Here is a 15,140-nt window from a genome sequence, read left to right on the forward strand (position 1 = left end):
TAGGTTCTGGATTTACCATTTCTCATTGAGTTTTGAATTAAATAAACCCATCCAGATAATTAACTATCCAGGAAAAGTGTCCGCGCTCTGTTGATGTTATGTAACGTAGCGGATTTAGGGAGTGTCACTAAAGTGTGTTCCTCATTATAAAATGTGTTGAGCGTTAACTAGGCAATGTATGCAAATATGGACTCCTTTTGATGTTTACGTCGTTTATAGTTCACGCATTCAATCAGTCAAATAATGTACATAAATACTGAAGAAAATGACTGTGCTACTTCGTTTAAAACCCAATACGATAATTTTCTGATGTACCCATACTTAGTCACCGTTAGACTGCTACAGTCAGTTTCGATTCCGGGATCGTTTCGTCCACATAACATCCACATAAACTACTGACATATAAACATCAGCACTATGCCGTCTCTCAAAACATCATACGAAGTAGGGCTTGATTTCCTGGAGTTTCTGGGGCAGAGGATCTCGAAAACAGACAGAAACGAGCTTCGGGATATTTACAACTTAGAGTTTAAAAGGTTTGCAACTATGACTCAGACTCACCTGCTTAGTGTCTGGCAGATCTGTTTTGAGATTTATTCATGTCAAGTTTTGTTTTATTTTGTCTTTGTATCTAAAAGGTTTGGAATAAAACTGTGTGCCATTTGTATTCAATTGCTGTGTGTAATATCACTGTTCTGGTTCAGCATGACTCTTTTTTTACACTGATGCAATAGCCTTGTTTCTCCAGGTTAAGCTTAGTTGCATTGTTTTTCAGGGATGGAAGCAAGGAGCCAACATTTTCCAATGTGATCAAAGCCTTAGTATGTTGCAATAAAGCCACTATAAGGAATGGAAGAATTATATTTCAGTGGAAACCAAAGGTTAGATCAAACTTGAATGACCCTACCTACTAAATAACTAATGCATAAAGCCATTTCATTTTGAATTTTAAGCAAAGAAAACATTTTGTGTTTTCTCTTTCTCATTATTCTCCTACTCTGACAGGTGCGTGTGTACTACTGTGATCAGTGGAAGTCTTTCACACAGCCGAACACCAGCACAGCGGCCCCAGAATCTGTCCCAGCATCCTCTTCCCCCAAACCTGTCCTGACTCCAAAGAGGAAGCTCGCTTCAGAAGTCCTCAACAAACTCCGGGTGAAACGGTGATCATCTGATATATAATTCTGCTTGTTTGTCTCCATCTAGGAACAACAAAATCACCTTAAAATATATGATGCATGTGTGAAAAATTAATAATGTGAATGTCAACGCCATGGGACATTATCCTCATTGTCACGTGTGTTTATCTCTCAGAGCTGAACTCATTAAGGATAAAGGTGGTGTTGAAATAACCTCTGACCCCAAGGCCACCAAGGGGAAGGTTAAATTCATCATCAAGGAACAAGGGAAGCTGTTTGTGGTGAAGTTTCACATCGTAAACCGAGGTGAGAACTGTGTGTACTTCACATACTACACAGCTCTGCACAAGATGCGCTGCTTCACTCTCGTAGATAAGAGAAGAGTAAACCGTGTTTCTCCTCTTCTCCTCTGTCCAGGTGAGAAAAATATTGAGACTGTCATCTAATAGATATATAGATTAATGAACAAATGAAATAAGATACTTACAAAAATGTCAAATTGATGTCTCTTTGCTAGGTGAGAGTTATGCTGTTGAAGTGCATTACAAGGTCCACCATCATGGACACTTTCCAGCCACCATGTACTTTGAGTTCTGTCCAGAGGCAGATCCTCCAGCTTCTGCTAAGCCCTTCTGCATAGTCCGGGAACTGGAGGCAGTGGTTCAGACTGGACTAGCTGAAACACTGGGCCCAGAGAGTCCATATGACCCCAAACAGAACAGACGACTCCGACCAGAGAACAGGATTGTGGAAGTAGGAGTACCACCTGAGAGGTCTGAGAGATCTATCTATCTATCTATCTATCTATCTATCTGTCCATCTGTCCGTCCGTCCACCTGTTTGTCTATCCATTTGTCTGTCTCTTTACTTGTCTATCTGTTCATCCATCCATCCGTCTGTCTGTCTATCTATATATCTATCCATTTGTATGTCCATCTGTCTGTCTGTCTGTCTATTTGTCTGTCTTTCCGCCCTTCTTTCCGTCCATCCGCCACCTGTTTGTCTATCCATCTGTTTGTCTCTTTATCTGTCTGTCTTTCTGTTCATCCGTCCATCCGTCTGTCTGTCTATCTATATATCTATCCCATTGTCTGTCTATCTGTCTGTCTGTCTATTTATGTCTTTCCGTCCTTCTTTCCATCCGTCCGTCCACCTGTTTGTCTATCAGTCTGTCTGTCTCTATATTTGTCTGTCTATTTGTTCATCCGTCTGTCTGTCTATCTATATATCTATTCATTTGTCTGTCCATCTGTCTGTGTGTCTATTTGTCTGTCTTTCCGTCCTTCTTTCCGTCCGTCCGTCCGTCCACCTGTTTGTCTACCCATCTGTCTGTCTCTTTATTTGTCTGTCTCTCTGTTCATCCGTCCATCCGTCTGTCTGTCTATCTATCTATATATCTATACATTTGTCTGTCCATCTGTCTGTCTGTCTATTTGTCTGTCTTTCCGTCCTTCTTTCCGTCTGTCCGTCCACCTGTTTGTCTACCCATCTGCCTGTCTCTTTATTTGTCTGTCTATCTGTTCATCCGTCTGTCTGTCTATTTATCTATATATCTATCCATTTGTCTGTCCATCTCTCTGTCTGTCTATTTGTCTGTCTTTCCGTCCTTCTTTCCGTCCGTCCGTCTGTCCACCTGTTTGTCTATCCATCTGTCTGTCTCTTTATTTGTCTGTCTATCTGTTCATCCGTCCATCCGTCTGTCTGTCTATCTATATATCTATCCATTTGTCTGTTCATCTGTCTGTCTGTCTTTCTGTCCTTCTTTCCGTCCACCTGTTTGTCTATCCATCTGTCTGTCTCTTTATTTGTCTGTCTGTCTGTTCATCCGTCCATCCGTCTGTCTGTCTATCTATATATCTATCCATTTGTCTGTCCATCTGTCTGTCTATTTGTCTGTCTTTCTGTCCCTCTCTGTTTGTCTGTCCATTCGTCTGTCTGTCTGTCTGTCTATCTATATATCTATCCATCTGTCTGTCCTTCTGTCTGTCTATCTGTCCATCTGTATATCTATCCATTTGTCTGTCCACCCATCCGTCTGTTTGTCTGTCCATCCGTCTGTCTGTCTATCTATCTATATATCTATCTGTTTGTTGTCCATCTGTCTCTCTGTCTGTCTGTCTATTTGTCTGTCCATCCATCTGTCTGTTTGCCTGTCTGTCTATCTATATCTATCTGTCTGTCCGTCTATCTATCTATCTATCTATCTATCTATCTACCTATCTATCTATCTATCATATTCTATATTGTTGAATTACTCTTCTTCCCATTGTCTTTTCCATAGTTCCACACATTTTATGAGCATTGTGGTGAGGTTGAATCAATATAACTACCCATCCTACCTGAAAGAGTTGGCCAAATACAAGCTGGAGGACTCAGAGCGTCTTTCACCCCCAGTAAGACAGCAACTTCCCAGAGTGAGGCAAGCAAGCATAGACTCATGTTTAAAGTTAGGTACACAGCTCTCTTTCTAAGAGCTCACTGACATCTGTATGTTCTCAGGCGAGTGCTGGACAGTCATCTATGCATGAAGAACTACGCCGAACGCTTTCACCTCCTCTTACACCTGGAAGAGATTCAGATGGAGGTGGACATCAAGAAGTACGATCTGTACGGCAAGACCATGACCCTCGACAAATCAAACAAAAAGTTGCTCATTCTCAAAGTGAGTGAGAAGCACAATTATCAAACACCAGATGTGTTTTTGTTCATGCCAGATGGACTGATTTCTTTTATTTTCCTGATTGCTTAGTAACTTTGTGTTTTTAACTCAGGTGCCAGGGGTTGCAGAGAATAGACCGTCCGTACTGCGAGGAGATAAACTGAACGTCTGTCTATCAGGGGACAGAAGCCAGCCTATCACTGTTTATGAAGGCCATGTCCATCGTGTAGAACTTGATAGAGTTAAACTTGGCTTCTCCAAGAAGTAAGAAATGTCAAATATATTAAACAGCGATAACACAATCCTTTCATGGATAGTGTCCTTAACGAATCACTTAGGTACTGGGCTAATCTGCAGCGTTTCCTACCAGAACCAGTTTGAAATAGTCAGAATATGAAAAGTGTACCATATTGATTCAGGAAAAGCCAAAAACACGATTTGGAAAATGGATTCATGATGTACTTCCATGATTTATGAGTGATCATGTGACACTGAAGACTGAAGTAATAATACTGAAAATTCAGCTGTGCATAAATTACATTTGAATAAATTGCATTTTAAAATATATTACAATGAAAAAAAATTGTAACATTGTAATAATACTTGTTTTTGCTGTATTGGTAATTAAATAAATGCAGCATTTGTAAGCATAAAAATAAAAATAAATAATAATAATAATAAAAATAAAATAAATTATATATATATTTATATATGTATTATTTATTTATTTATATATATAGTTTTTTGTTAATCAATTGACAAAATTACAAAATATAAATAAAATAACAAAATATAAATAACTATATATAAATATGTTTATACTTGTATATGTATGTATGTATGTATACATATATATATATATATATATATATATATAGGGATTATTGTTATATTTTATTATTCATTTTTCAAGCATATAGACTTAATTCAGACCTTAAATTATAAAAGCTTTCTTTAAAAACATTAACTAGCTGTTTTGGTTCTGTGTTTGTAGGCTTCTTCAAAAGTTTATCAGCAGTATGAAGTTCGATGTGGAGTTCAACATCAATCGTTTCCCCATAAGGCTTCAGCATAGGGCGTTGGCGCTCGCTGGTCAGCACGGTCTAGGAGATGCGCTGTTTCCCTCTGATAAGGGCCCTGGACACACTGCTCTACCACAGCTCAGGTCAGCATGCACACACACACACACACACTCACTCACACACACCTTTTTATGGACAGCTGCAGTACATTCGGCTATGCATGGATTTCCTCCTTGATGATGTCAAGATGACTAGCACAAAAAAATGTTCCTTGAGCTATATGTTTTCCTGTGTAAAATATCAAAAAGAGTTTTGGTCCTCACTCTGTGTGTTTTTATAAAACCGTACTATGTTTGTCCTCCAGAATGTTCAACAAAGATTTAGAGAACAACCCTGAGCAGAAGGCGGCAGTGCAACATATCTTATCGGGCACATCCAAGCCAGCACCTTACCTGATCTTTGGACCCCCTGGCACAGGCAAAACTGTCACAATGGTGGAAGCCATAAAGCAGGTAAAGGCAATCACAAGGACTACTTCATTCACGTATTTATTGCAGCCTTAAACAGCAACATGACGCATGACTTTGTGTTTGTTTATTGCATTAGGTGAATAAATCCAAGGCAACAACCCATATCCTAGCCTGTGCTCCCTCGAACAGTGCCTGTGACCTCCTGTGTGAGAGGTTATTAGGATATGTGGACGGGCATCGACTCTACCGACTCTGTGCCCCCAGTAGAGACCCACGCACTGTACCACAGAAAGTGTTGGTAAGACATATACATGGGGAGTATCTGGAATGACATACTACCATTTTAAAAGGGATAGCTCACACAAAAATTAAAATTTTCTCATTAATTACTCACCCTCATGTCGTTCCAAACCTGTAAGACATTTTTTACGTCTTTGGAACACAAATTAAGATATTTTTGACGAAATCGGAGAGCTTTCTCACACTATATAACATATATATATATATATATATATATATATATATATATAGTCAAATCAGTTGAAGTGTGCATTAATTAGTACTGACCTGAATAACATTCACATAAAGGACGTTTACATATAGACCATAAGAGAAAATAATAGTTGAATTTATAAAAATTACCCCATTCGAAAGTTTACACACACACACTTGATTCTTAACACTGTGTTCATGAGTCCCTTGTTTGTCCTGAACACTTAAACTGCCCGCTGTTCTTCAGAAAAATCCTTCAGGTCCCACAAATTCTTTGGTTTTTCAGCATTTTTATGTATTTTTGTGTATTTGTGGATTTTGAGATCCATCTTTTCACACTGAGGACACTGAGAGACTCATATGCAACTATTACAGAAGGTTCAAACGTTCACTGATGCTTCAGAAGGAAACACAATGCATTAAGAGCCGGGGGTGAAAACATTTGAACAGAATGGATATGTGTACATCTTTCTTATTTTGCCTAAATATCTCATGAACAACTATTACTAAACAAAAAACACAGCTGTGGATCATTCAGGTAACAACACAGTATTAAGAAGTGTATGTAAACTTTTGAACGGGGCCATTTTTATAAATTCAACCATTATTTTCTCTTGTGGACCATATGTGAACATATTTTATGTTAAATGTCTTATTCAGGTCAGTACTAAATAAAAAATAACATGCATTTTGTATGATCCCTCTTATTTTTGATAAAATAAATAACATTTTGCAGATTCTGCAAGGTGTATGTAAACTATAATACACTCTGTTCCCTACAGAAACGCAGTAACTGGAATGAGGCTGAGGACAGCTTTCTGTTCCCATCTATAAAAGATCTGATGGACTACAGTGTCATTGTTGTTACTCTGGTCACCGCTGGAAGGTACAGCAAGCTCATTTGTAACACTAATATAGCACCTGAAACTCCATTCTGGTTGTCCGCAGTACCATAATAGTCTTGTCATTTTCCCTGTCCACTTACTTTGTGCTAGCTGGGCTGTTCTGCTCTGCTGGCTAAAAATGAATATCTATATATGTGCTCTTCAGACTCGTGTCAGGAGGTGTTGCTAAGGGTCACTTCACACACATTTTCATAGATGAAGCCGGACAAGCCGTGGAGCCTGAGTGTATCATCGGGATCGCGGGTAAATGAGGAAGGGCTGGGAGAGGAGATTGAGAACTTGAATTAGAAGAACAGATTGTTCATTTCTACATTATGCTTTCTATTTCTGCCCAAGGTTTGCTCGACCCTTTGAAGGGCCAGCTGGTTTTGGCCGGAGACCCGCAGCAGTTGGGCCCCGTTCTGAGATCTCCACTGGCACAACTGCACGGACTGGGTACTCAAAGATGTTTCATGACTTCTGTTATATTCTATATTTATTCCCTCTATTTAAACTCAGCTAGAGTTCAGTACTAAAATTATATTTTTTAATATGAAACAGGTCAATCCCTCCTGGAGAGGCTGATGAAACAGAACGCCCTCTATCAGAAGAGCCAGGATGGTCAATCTGGATACGACACCCGCTTCGTCACCAAACTTCTGCGCAACTACAGGTACTAATTTTATCTTCTATTAATTTTTAAAGTCTAAAGTGATGACGGATCACTTATTGTCAAGTTCGTCTCGCCTCATCCCAGGTCTCATCCCACCATCCTCAAGATCCCCAACGAGCTCTTCTATGAGAATGAACTGCAGGTGTTTGCTAACCAGATGGAGCGGGAGGCCTTCTGTCACTGGGAGCATCTCCCTAAGAAGGTACCAGAATACTATACAAAAACTCCTTTTTGTTCATGTCTTTCTTTCTTCAGTCGTAAAGAAAATATGTTTTTTAAAAAAACATTTCAGGATTTCTCTCCATATAGTGGACTTCTATGGTGCCCCTGAGTCTGAACTTCCAAAATGCAGTTTCAATGCAGCTTCAAAGGTCTCTAAATGATCCCAGCCGAGGAACAAGGATCTTATCTAGCAAAAACGATCGGTTATTTTCTAAAAAAAAAAAAAAAAATGTACATAATTTTAAACCTCAGATGCTCGTCTTGTCTAGCTCTGCCATGCGCATGCTTACTCTGTGCACTTCTGTTCAAAACAAAATTGTCCTACATCACTGCAGAAGTACTGACCCAGTGTTTACAAAGCGAACATGCAAAGAAGATCAAACGCCCTTTACAAAAACAGGTAAAACAGTGATGTAGGATGATTTTGAAGTTGGAGGAGAAAATGAGATGGGAGTTTTTCGACCTACCCTAATCGTCTTGAACCCGGAATGCACAGAGTACACGCAGAGCTAGACAAGACGAGAATTTGAGGTTAAAAAGTATATAAATTTGTATTATTTTTTAGAAAATGACTGATCGTTTTGCTAGATAAGACCCTTATTCCTCAGCTGGGATTGTTTAGAGACCTCTGAAGCGGCATTGAAACTGCATTTTGGAAGTTCAAACTCACGGACACCAAATAAGTCCACGAAATGGAGATAATTCCTGAAATGTTTTCCTCAAAAATGCAATTTCTTTACGACTGAAAAAAGAAAGACATCAACATCTTTGATGACAACAGGGTGAGTACATTGTCTGTAAATGTTTGTTCTGGAAGTGAACTGCTCCTTTAAGAAAATTAAATGTTCAAACAGAATCAGTTTTCTATAATATACTGAAAGGATTAGTTCATTCCTAAAGTAAAATTTCCTGATAATTTACTCACCTCCATGTCATCCAAGATGTTCATGTCTTCTTTCTTCAGTCAATAAGAAGTTAAGGTTGTTCAGGAAAACATTCCAGGATTTATCTCCATATAGTGGACTTCAAACGGGTTGAAGGTCCAAATTAGTTTCAGTGGAGCTTCAAAGGGTTCTACACGATCCCAGCCGAGGAATAAGTGTCTTATCTAGTGAAATGATTGGCCATTTTCTAAAAAAAATAAACGTTTTTAACCACAAATGCTGATCTTGCATTAGCTCAACCTCACGCATTATGTAGTCACTTTGGAAAGGTCACACATGGTTAGTTCTTCATCTGTTTACTCTGGTTCAAAAAGGTAGGGTAGAGCCTAAAACTAATTTTATAATTAGTTTTAGAAAAACTAATTATAAAATTGCCTTAGAAAATGCCTTAGAAAAAAAACATCCTCAAGAACTTTTCAGTGAACAGTTCTTTAAAGAACCATTTTTCTTATTCTAAAGATTTTTTGAAAGGTTCCATGGAACAATAGATGCCAATAATAAAGATAAAGAGATAAAGCACTTTTCTTGTTTCTGTGATGAACAGGGATTTCCTGTCGTGTTTCATGGAGTGATGGGGAAAGATGAAAGGGAGGCCAACAGTCCTTCATTCTTCAACGTGACTGAGATTGAGGTCATCGTCAGCTACCTCAACAAGCTCGCTGAAACGCAGGGCAAGAAGGGCCTGCCAAAACTCAGTTCCAATGATATTGGCATTATCACACCTTACAGGAAACAGGCAAGACTGAAAATGGATGTTTTTACTTTGTGTTGAAAAATTAAGTTATAATAAGTAATCAGTAAAATGTAGAATTTTAAGTCCTATCCACCTTTATGTTCCCGTAAGAGCGTGCACGGCCATTTGTAAATTTTATGGGTCTGGCTTCTGGTCTCCGCGTCCAGCTGTCAGCTGTACAAAACAGCTTGTTTTGCTGCTTGATATTGCAAATTGCTGTGTCTTACCATATTATTTTAATGCATTATCTTAATTATGAACACACTGGTTTGTAGTGCAAACAGTTTTACCTTTTACTGCATGTCGTTATACTTCTTGTTATTTTTTTATAGCAGCTAACAAACTAGAAGTCTCGCCCATAGGCTTACTTCCACGTTGTAAAACAAGGTGGATTGGCTTAAAATTTCACAAACACTTTTTAAAAAGAAAAAAAAAGTATAAAATCGAATTAATAAAAAACTCTTCTTTACTCTTTAACAAAAGATTTTTATTCATTTAAGGTGGAAAAAATTCGGAAAGCTCTCAACACTGTGGCGGAGATGAACAAGTGGAAAGACATCAAGGTTGTCTTGTGGTTTTGGTTTATTTATTCATTTTTTCCTCTCAGTATTGCCTCATTTGTGACTCATTTGTGCTGTTCATTATTTGGTTCTTGTAGGTGGGGTCGGTGGAAGAGTTTCAGGGTCAAGAGAGAAAAGTCATCATAGTTTCTACCGTCCGTAGCAGCGTCAACTATGTCAAGATGGACCAAGACTTCAACATTGGCTTCCTCTCAAATGAGAAGGTCTGTAGTTCATTTCTGTCCACCTTTTTTTTCAATGTGGAAGTAAGCCTATGGGTAAGACTTCCGGTTCATATCCGCTATAGGAAAATAACGAGAAGAACAACATCATGCAGTAAACATTAAAACTGTTTGGACTACAAACCAGTGTGCTCATAATTAGGATAATACATTAAAAATAATATGGTAAGACACACCAATTTGAAATGTCATGCAAAAAAGCAAAAAAATACTTTTTTTTTTTTTTAATCTACAAAAAACCTAAACAGTCTCAATTATCAAGCATGTTGATTTTTCTGAGCAGTGTGATGTCATATTTTTCAGGCTCCACCCACAACCACTAACTGACTATCCCATGTTAGCATATTCCTGCCCACAGCCAGTCGTACGCTGTCTGCTATTTTCTGCTCGCACGAGCAGTTGTAGCGACAACGTCTCGTAAGCAATGCAGGTGTTTTATATTTGGATGTAAAAGTGAACATAAAAATCTTAATTTTCTCCCGACATCAGGGTAACTGAGGACGCAATGGATTCATTTAATTTTTGATGGTAACGCGCCACCAAATACACAAAAAAACAGAAGAGAGGGGCGGAGTAAGCATTACTCATTATTATTTAAAGAGACATGCACTGAAACGAGTCACTGTGAACAAAGCTGTTTTTGACGAGGTAAAAAGATGTTTTATTTTGCAGTATTTTTGCAAAAAGTATTTTGCAGACATTTCACAAAAACCCCAAACTTTGGAAAACGGGCATCCGACGTCCCCTTTAAAGTCTCTTATGCTCACCAAGGCTGCATTTATTTGATCAAAAACAGTAAAATAGTACGACTGTGAATTATTATTGCAATTTAAAATGTATTTTAATATATTTTCAAATGTAATTTTTTTCTGTGATGCAAAGTTTTCAGCAAAATATTCCAGTCTTTAGGTCACATGATCCTTCAGAAATCATAATATGAAGAGTTAATTTGCAAAAGCAGATAACTCAGTTTTTAACATTTTTCAAAAATGATGTTTTTTTCATTGTGCATTCCAGTTAATCTCAATCAACTGCAGTTGGGTTATATAAAAATAACTAAAAAATACAGCTAACACAATAAAACACATGATGACACAATAAAAAACATGATTTTTGAATGTTTTAAAAAATGTTTTTGCAAATAAGCTCTTTATATGATGATTTTCTGCTCGAGAGACATCTCTTTTTATCCTTCTCAATGTTGAAAACAGTTGTGCTGCTTAACACCTTTGTGGAAACTGATTTTTTTCAGGATTCTCTGATGAGTAGATATAATATTACTGTCACTTCTGAACAAAATAGCACATTTTGTTAAACAAAATCATACTGGCAATATTTTATATAGTCTGAACAAGAACTACTAGTTGGCATTTGTGGAACTAAATTAAGCTACAACAATAAAAGTGAAAAAGTTTATCACAGAAGCTCATAATCAGAGCAACAGAGGTCAAACTCATGTTTCTGACCATCTGTTTGGACTTAGATGAGAGAAATGATGCCATCCTGTAGTAAAGCCATTCTGTTGCCCACAGAGGTTTAATGTGGCCATGACCAGAGCCAAAGCCTTGCTCATTGTGGTGGGAAACCCAGTCATCCTCAGTAAGGATCCTACTTGGCAGAGGTAAGACTTGGTTATGTATGTTCCTCTTAAGCTTAACCTGCCACAAACCCAAAGGCAACTAGGCCACTTACAAACCATTTTGAATTTACAAACCATTTGATTGTCTGCCAGCATCTTTTATAACATACCATATTAGCATTTCAAAACAATGAGCTAGCTTTACACTGGCAATACGCCCGAGAAGAAAAAATCTTGTGTTTTTCTTACAGTTATATTTAGAAACACTGATTGATTCTTGATTTCGTTTGTTCGTGGATTTGAAAGTGGAACGAGTTCCGTTTAATTTCAGGAAATGGTTCCAAAATGTCACATTGACTGATGGTCTGTTCTGGACTGTATGCTGTAATGTGTATTTATTTGTGTAGGTTTATCCGGTACTGTGAGCTCGAGCAGGGCTACACTGGCTTCGACTACAAGGATGCAGAAGGAGAGGAGGATGTGGTCAGCCGTCTGGCGTCTTTAAAAATCAGCTCTGATGGTACGCAGGCTTATATAACACTTTCAAACCTGAAGTGTAACTATGTTATGTGCTCGTATAAGTCATTGTGTATTTGTGTCTAGATGTAGACGAGAGCCCACTGCAGCAGCATGTGCATCCAGAGTGGAGATCTGAGCAATGAGGACCACATTTACTACAATGAAGAGAGACCATCAGCTTATATCCAGAGAAAATGGGAATTTGATTCACTTTTATCAGTAAAGCAGTATTGACAAACTCATTTTAGTGTTGATTGTGGCTGGTAAAATTATGCAGATGAATGATTCAGTTCGTAATTCAGTGAATCAGGCAATTTATATACTACTGAGTTAATACTAGAGAGATTCTAGCACTTCTTTAATTATTCAAGATCACAGTCTCATTAATGCGTTCAGTAGTCAACACTGTACTTTTATTAATGCTTCATTTCTTTCATTTAAACAGCTACATATATCAGTTTTATTTTTCTTTATCACTGTAAATGCAGATTTACTTCCTTCAAATGCTTTTTAGCACTTTACCGGAGCACTTTACAAAGTAATTATCGAAAATATTTCTAGCAATTAAAAGGGCTTTTTTATTTTTGAAATGGCTATTAAAAACAATATAAAAACAAAATTGTCTTAATCATTTCAAATTTGTCAATAAAAAAATCTATTTTATTTTGTATCTATTTTATTTTATGTATATATTTAATAGAAATATATGTATGTATATATATATATATATATATATATATTTACTTACATATACAGAAATATAAAGGTATATATATATATATATATATATATATTTCTGTTAAATGTATAAATGTATATTTTTATATATAATTAATAAACTACAAATATATATTTAATATACTTTTTGTAATTTTTGTATTTATATATATAAATACAGAAATGTAAAAAAGTAAATACATATATATATTATACACAGAAATATTATAAGTATATTAATATGTATATTTGACACAAATAAATATAAAAACAAATACTAAAGTATATATGTGTATTTCTATATATATATATATATATATATATATATATATATTTGACACAAATATATAAATACAATATAAATACAAATACATTTCTGTTTATATATATATATATATACTGTGTATATGTTATTTATATATTTTTATTTCTTTATAGATTTGTTATATATAGAAATAAAAAATATATATACATTAAAAACATATATATATATATATATATATATATTTCTTTATATACATTTCTTTTTTAGATTTGTTATATATAGAAATAATAAATAAATTATATATATATAGAAAATATAGAAAAGTCTTGGCAAATTTAGCAAAATAGTAAATGATCCATTGTTGGGTTGCTTTTCAATGCATACAATTTCACACGAAAGGAAAAACTGCACCGTTTTGTTTCGAAAAAATAGTTTATTAACATAGGTTGGTTTTACTTCATTCAAACATTTACTACTAGTCCCGTTAACAAAGCATTGTTACTATGAGCACTCGTAAAAATCTGGATTACTAAATCATATTTAATACTTCCAGAAAAAAGGAAGAGACAATATGAACACACAGCAGATTGATCTCAGAGCCTAAAGAGAAGCTCCATATGCTAAGACTGTCGCTGTAGTAATATGCTCATGCAGACGATGATTTCACAACATACATGGGTCGTTTCTCACATCTGCATTGACGATTTCACAAATCAGTACATTGAAAACAAGATAAAGAGCATGTTCCTCTTTTTATTAGCAGGTAGTGTGTAGTTTGTAATTGGGGTCTAATGGGATGTTGCTTGTGCATTGTACAGTCAGTGCATTACAGTCAGTTATAATAATGCCCCGTTTAATAACTTAGAAATCCTTGCCAAAGTGTTTCAGGTGTTCAATAATTGGACAGATGGTTATTATTTATATATTATATTATATATGTATATTATTTAAACACATTTTCCACCCAAATCTATTTTATATGCAAACTATATGTTTTCTTTTCTATTTTGGGGTGCCATTTGACCCAAGACGTGTTCTTATCAGTTTTTTGTGCTTTTCGCCCTCTTATATTAGTCTTATTAGACAAGGGAAACTGAGCTACACCATTGCTAATGAATGCAACACTCATTCAAACAGGAAACACAGACAGGAAACACAGGGGCGGATTTATGATTCACTAATTTACCTCATGTCAGGCATCTCATGGCACCAGCAGGGGACGGCAGTGGAAGTGTCACTATATGGATTCTACACCGGTGAATAAAAGCGACAGATCTTTTCCCAGAAGCACGAGTCTGTATAATAAGCTACGGTTATTCTCAGAACCCGGATGGCCCATGATGTACTGGCATGCAACATTACAACACTGATCGCGACAATACGCGTGCATGCACGTAAACGCTCATCTCGAGGCATACGCATTTAAGACCGAAAACTAAAGGCACACAATTCTGTGGGAAGGCACTCAAGGCCTCTTCTAAATAATATCATTTGCTAGCAATTGGTTTGTGTGTTTATTTAACATTCTGCAGTGCCAGAAATGTACAAAATGTAATGTTTGCATTAACAATACTCAAGCGTGTGTCCTTTAAACCGGCTAATGTGAGGACAATACAGTCAGATTCTGTGACAGCATGAGCTCAGCCCAGATATTCGAGGCAGGTTCAACCAGTTTAGTATCTATAGAGCTGCATGTGCATGTGTGGAGAACAAACAGGTAATACAAATGAAATACGTCACATTCCTAATGTGTTTTAAACCTGACTGAGCTTTCAAATGACATGTAATTACATGTACTATTTATTTGGGGATTGAAAGATATAAACATATTCAGTATTACTGGAGATTTTTAAATACATTTAAATACATTGTTGTTCACTACTAGAAAAGTGTGTGAAGTCACAGAGAAGCTCAAAACTAGCACTTTACCAGAGTACATTCAAAGTGTGGAGGGAATGGTGATGAAGGCACTGATTTATTACCAAATTCTGTGCTTTCTACATGGTTATATTAATTTCGA

General features: G+C 36.5%; 1 protein-coding gene across 1 annotated transcript; it reads left to right on the forward strand.

The window, feature by feature from the left end:
* Positions 1-335: 335 nt before the first annotated feature.
* On the forward strand, positions 336-12,751 carry mov10a (Mov10 RISC complex RNA helicase a). The gene is made up of 22 exons (XM_051113339.1): positions 336-536; positions 776-881; positions 1,006-1,163; positions 1,315-1,556; positions 1,657-1,912; positions 3,421-3,558; positions 3,639-3,801; positions 3,911-4,062; positions 4,793-4,963; positions 5,185-5,332; positions 5,427-5,588; positions 6,565-6,668; positions 6,833-6,930; positions 7,024-7,122; positions 7,228-7,339; positions 7,424-7,541; positions 9,050-9,241; positions 9,739-9,801; positions 9,897-10,022; positions 11,573-11,661; positions 12,027-12,139; positions 12,223-12,751. Exons 1-22 carry the CDS (start codon positions 418-420, stop codon positions 12,279-12,281), a joined length of 2,988 nt encoding a protein of 995 aa, XP_050969296.1. The 5' UTR covers positions 336-417; the 3' UTR covers positions 12,282-12,751.
* Positions 12,752-15,140: the final 2,389 nt, after the last annotated feature.

This window comes from Labeo rohita, chromosome 6, assembly GCF_022985175.1.
Source record: "Labeo rohita strain BAU-BD-2019 chromosome 6, IGBB_LRoh.1.0, whole genome shotgun sequence".
NCBI lineage: Eukaryota > Metazoa > Chordata > Actinopteri > Cypriniformes > Cyprinidae > Labeo > Labeo rohita.